The sequence below is a fragment of the Sycon ciliatum genome, chromosome 2 (genome assembly GCF_964019385.1).
Source record: "Sycon ciliatum chromosome 2, ocSycCili1.1, whole genome shotgun sequence".
NCBI lineage: Eukaryota > Metazoa > Porifera > Calcarea > Leucosolenida > Sycettidae > Sycon > Sycon ciliatum.
This window is the reverse complement of record NC_088644.1, coordinates 13,307,024-13,312,023: the sequence shown is the minus strand read 5'-3', so window position 1 is coordinate 13,312,023 and position 5,000 is coordinate 13,307,024. Positions and strand designations below refer to the sequence as shown.

Sequence of the window (5,000 nt, the reverse complement as noted above, 5' to 3'; positions counted from 1 at the left end):
GAAGGTGCAACACTCAGTCCTTTGAAGGTGCAACACTCAGTCCTTTGAAGGTGCAACACTCAGTCCTTTGAAGGTGCAACACTCAGTCCTTTGAAGGTGCAACACTCAGTCCTTTGAAGGTGCAACACTCAGTCCTTTGAAGGTGCAACACTCAGTCCTTTGAAGGTGCAACACTCAGTCCTTTGAAGGTGCAACACTCAGTCCTTTGAAGGTGCAACACTCAGTCCTTTGAAGGTGCAACACTCAGTCCTTTGAAGGTGCAATACTCAGAGCCTTTGAAGGTGCAACACTCAGTCCTTTGAAGGTGCAAACACTCAGTCCTTTGAAGGTGCAACACTCAGTCCTTTGAAGGTGCAACACTCAGTCCTTTGAAGGTGCAACACTCAGTCCTTTGAAGGTGCAACACTCAGTCCTTTGAAGGTGCAACACTCAGTCCTTTGAAGGTGCAACACTCAGTCCTTTGAAGGTGCAACACTCAGTCCTTTGAAGGTGCAACACTCAGTCCTTTGAAGGTGCAACACTCAGTCCTTTGAAGGTGCAACACTCAGTCCTTTGAAGGTGCAACACTCAGTCCTTTGAAGGTGCAACACCTCAGTCCTCTTGAAGGTGCAACTCAGCAGGACATGATCATTTCGCAGTTGACACAAATTGTGAATAATCTGTCCACGTGCAAACTGCAAATCCATACACAGTGGTGACGTACTAGTTGTATAATGTTCAGCCGAATCGGCAGCCTTTTCCAGACACCCCGATAAATGGTCAATGGAGGATACGCGATTACATCATCAGTCGAGATGCTTTGGCAAAGTAGCGGGTGACAGCGATACACCAGTGACTCACTACTGACTCACTCTGTATACATAGTGCCCACATGTGGTTCCGCTGACTCCGACTTTTCGCGGTCGTTATACCCGATCTAAAATGTACGCAAAGGACTTGCTAAACGACTTGGGCAACAGAATTGTGTTGCTAAACTCAATCTGTCGTTATAAGCAAGGTCGTTATATCCAATCTCCACTGCAGTACAGCCTTACCGATGGTATCATGGTGTTGACAAGGCGGCATGGAAAGCCATCATACTTCGCCCTGCAAAGCAAAGGAACACAAAACAAAACAAGCGTTGTTGCGACCAATGGTACACACCTGCTGTGTACTACTTGTAGTAACTGTGACTATACAATAGACATGCATGCATTGCCTCACCAGCGGCAGCAACAACAACCAACTGATCCACACATACAACCAACTGATCCACACATACACCAACTGATCCACACATACAACCAACTGATCCACACATACAACCAACTGATCCACACATACAACCAACTGATCCACACATACAACCAACTGATCCACACATACAACCAACTGATCCACACATACAACCAACTGATCCACACATACAACCAACTGATCCACACATACAACCAACTGATCCACACATACAACCCACTGATCCACACATACAACCAACTGATCCACACATACAACCAACTGATCCACACATACAACCAACTGATCCACACATACAACCAACTGATCCACACATACAACCAACTGATCCACACATACAACCAACTGATCCACACATACAACCAACTGATCCACACATACAACCAACTGATCCACACATACAACCAACTGATCCACACATACAACCAACTGATCCACACATACAACCAACTGATCCACACATACAACCAACTGATCCACACATACAACCAACTGATCCACACATACAACCAACTGATCCACACATACAACCAACTGATCCACACATACAACCAACTGATCCACACATACAACCAACTGATCCACACATACAACCAACTGATCCACACATACAACCAACTGATCCACACATACACAACTGATCCACACATACAACCAACTGATCCACACATACAACCAACTGATCCACACATACAACCAACTGATCCACACATACAACCAACTGATCCACACATACAACCAACTGATCCACACATACAACCAGCTGCATGCTTCTGCAGTAACCAGGCGGGTACTATCCACACATGCAACCAACTGCCTGCTCTGCAGTAACCAGGCGGGTACTATCCGCACATGCAACCAACTGCATGCTCTGCAGTAACCAGGCGGGTACTATCCACACATGCAACCAACTGCATGCTCTGCAGTAACCAGGCGGGTACTATCCACACATGCAACCAACTGCATGCTCTGCAAAAGCCACCCTGTACACAAGCATGCCACAAATGCATGCCCTCAGTCTGCAGAACCCAGCAGTCTCAGCTAGGGTTGGCTTGCACATCACATGCTCATGCTCATGTTCAGGCTGTGCAGAAGTAGTTCCACTACAATAGTCGTATCCAGTGCAGCTGCTACGCAAAGCAGGGCATGCCCTGTGCTTGCAATTCATCCCAAGTAAGCTGCACGCGAGGGCCAATAGCACGGCAGTTTTCGCTTTGTAAAACTGTACGAGTAAGACAGTAAGACAGCACCCAGCGGACGTGCTTGCGTGTTCTGGGGCACATTTTTAAATTGTTTTATTGGTGACACCCGTAACATACATAACATAGCACAATTATATGAACATAAAACAGAGAGGTTCCAGGCTGTCCAAGAGAGTGCTATATGAACATATAATATGCACATTATAGTTGGCCAGTGTACCAAGCGCACTTCAATTCAACAAACACATATACTTACATCTGTGATGCTAGCCAATCAGGCTGGTGATGGTGGTGATGGTGGGATAGGTTGGGTAGAGAAATAGTAAGAGAGAGAGAGAGAGAGAGAGAGAGAGAGAGAGAGAGAGAGAGAGAGAGAGAGAGAGAGAGAGAGAGAGAGAGAGAGAGAGAGAGAGAGAGAGAGAGAGAGAGAGAGAGAGAGAGAGAGAGAGAGAGAGAGAGAGAGAGAGAGAGACAGAGAGAGAGACAGAGAGAGAGAGAGAGAGAGAGAGAGAGAGAGAGAGGAGAGAGAGGAGAGAGAGAGAGAGAGAGAGAGAGAGAGAGAGAGAGAGAGAAGAGAGAGAGAGAGAGAGAGAGAGAGAGAGAGAGAGAGAGAGAGAGAGAGAGAGGAGAGAGAGAGAGAGAGAAGAGAGACAGAGAGAGAGAGACAGAGATCAGAGTAATCAATCAATATGATCAGCATGAGAGAGAACACATATTTCGTAGCAGAGGAGTGCGATAGAAATAACTAGAGTGGGCAGAGAGCCAAGGATCCTAGTGGGCAGAGAGCCAAGAATCCTAGCAACAATGGACACGAATACAGTGAGGGTATGAGAAATACCTGTATGACCGATAAGATTCAAGTATGGACAAATCAATACATGTGCATCTACACATACCTCTCCAACTTGCAACAGCAGCTCGCTCAATTCTCTCAAGTCTTTCCTACAGTCTTTCATCTTGATCTGTAAAAGTATAGTTGCCAGTAAGAAACACAAAGACATTGAACTGATCTGAGAGTGCATAACACACCAGGGATGGTCCTTCCCTAAATGCTATGATCTTTTTTCATCAGCGGTGCAGCTTGTTTCAAATACACCCCTCAGGGTGACCCCCGGACTATGGCCACGTTTGCACTGGCCATTGGGCCCATGGTCGTCGACAAGTTGGCCAGTTGAATCTGTTCACAGTCACAAGTGAATTAGGTGTGGTACACCGATGATGACGCTGCTGCTGCTGCTCCTGCTGGTGGTGGTGGTGGCCTGGCCAATGTTCACAACTACTGGGTCAACATCGGAGTTGCAGAGAAGACGGTAGTCGTGTGAAGCCACAAATGCTTCAGCAAGCGTATGATGCGGTTTGCAGACACGAGCCTTTGTTTACGGGGTTGCAGCAGATGAGGCAACTGAGCTCTGAATCAATCGATGCGTTCCTGTCCCGATGTCAGAACGTAGCAGGAAGGGTAAGTTTGCCGACTGAGCTGAGCTACACGAGCGTTTGATCGAGTAAATTATTATTGGCGCTCATCATTGTTATGTTCAGAAGCTCTTGGCACTTGGAGATGGTTTGAGCAGCTTGGATACTACTGCCTTGGATACTACTGCCTTGGACACCGCGTGTACTCATGAGGCGACGTCCTTTCAGCTGCAGCAGCATACTGTAGGACTGTAGGACTGCCTCGCTGAATCCCAAGCCCTGACGAACTGGATGTCTGAGATCAAAACCGTCAAAGGCCAAAGTAAGGGAGCTCCAAGAGGAGTTTGGAAAAGTGTCTGTTTCGTGGACGAGAAGAGCATGATCGCTCACAATGCCCAGCGAGAACCTCAACGTGTCACTCCTGTGGAAAGGAGGGCACCATTTCGCTAGGGTGTGTCAGTCCAAGAAGCCGAGGTCGACGCACCAGGAGCTGAACTCTGTTGCCAGTGATCCCAAGGAGTACTTTCTGGGTTCGGTCGATGGCTATGAGCCGTGAATGGCCACCGTATCCGTGAATGGAATGCCGGTGTGGATGAAGATCGACACAGGGGACGACGTAACCGTCATATCGTCGTCGTTGCTGAGTTCACTTGAAGGCTGCACAGTGATGAAGAGCACGTGAACTCTCACCAGCGCCAGTAACACAAAGCTTCAAGCTGATGGTGTTCTCGGCTGTTGCATTCTCTCCAGAGCATGAGGCGGCCCTCTCTTACTACATGTGAAGTACATGTATATTGTGGTCCAATTACCATTGGTTTCGTTTTCTACGCCTGTTCTGTTTCGCTGTGTTAAATATGCTACGCACTTTGAGCTTCCCCCGGCAGTGACTTATCTTAAAAATCCTCCACCAATATGCTCTAACAATCCTTGGTGTCAGACTGATCAGTGATATTGTGTTTCTCTAGCTGTTCCCTCTGGATTGAATACTTTTATTGATTACCATTGATCGCTGAATTCATTCCTTTCACCCGTAAAAGAGGCTTCAGTAGTAGCAGAATGTGTGTGTGTGTGTGTGTGTGTGTGTGTGTGTGTGTGTGTGGTGTGTGTGTGTGTGTGTGTGTGTGTGTGTGTGTGTGTGTGTGTGTGCGT

General features: G+C 47.3%; 1 protein-coding gene across 1 annotated transcript in view; it reads right to left on the bottom strand.

The window, feature by feature from the left end:
* LOC135808817 (tRNA (uracil-5-)-methyltransferase homolog B-like) overlaps positions 1–5,000 on the bottom strand; it is a 48,643-nt gene that overhangs the window by 35,849 nt on the left and 7,794 nt on the right. The window contains exons 7-9 of the mRNA XM_065322042.1: positions 3,335–3,400; positions 2,695–2,717; positions 1,035–1,086 (exon numbers count right to left, since the gene is read on the bottom strand). Coding sequence (XP_065178114.1) covers positions 1,035–1,086; positions 2,695–2,717; positions 3,335–3,400 — 141 coding nt within the window. The remainder of the gene's footprint in view (positions 1–1,034; positions 1,087–2,694; positions 2,718–3,334; positions 3,401–5,000) is intronic.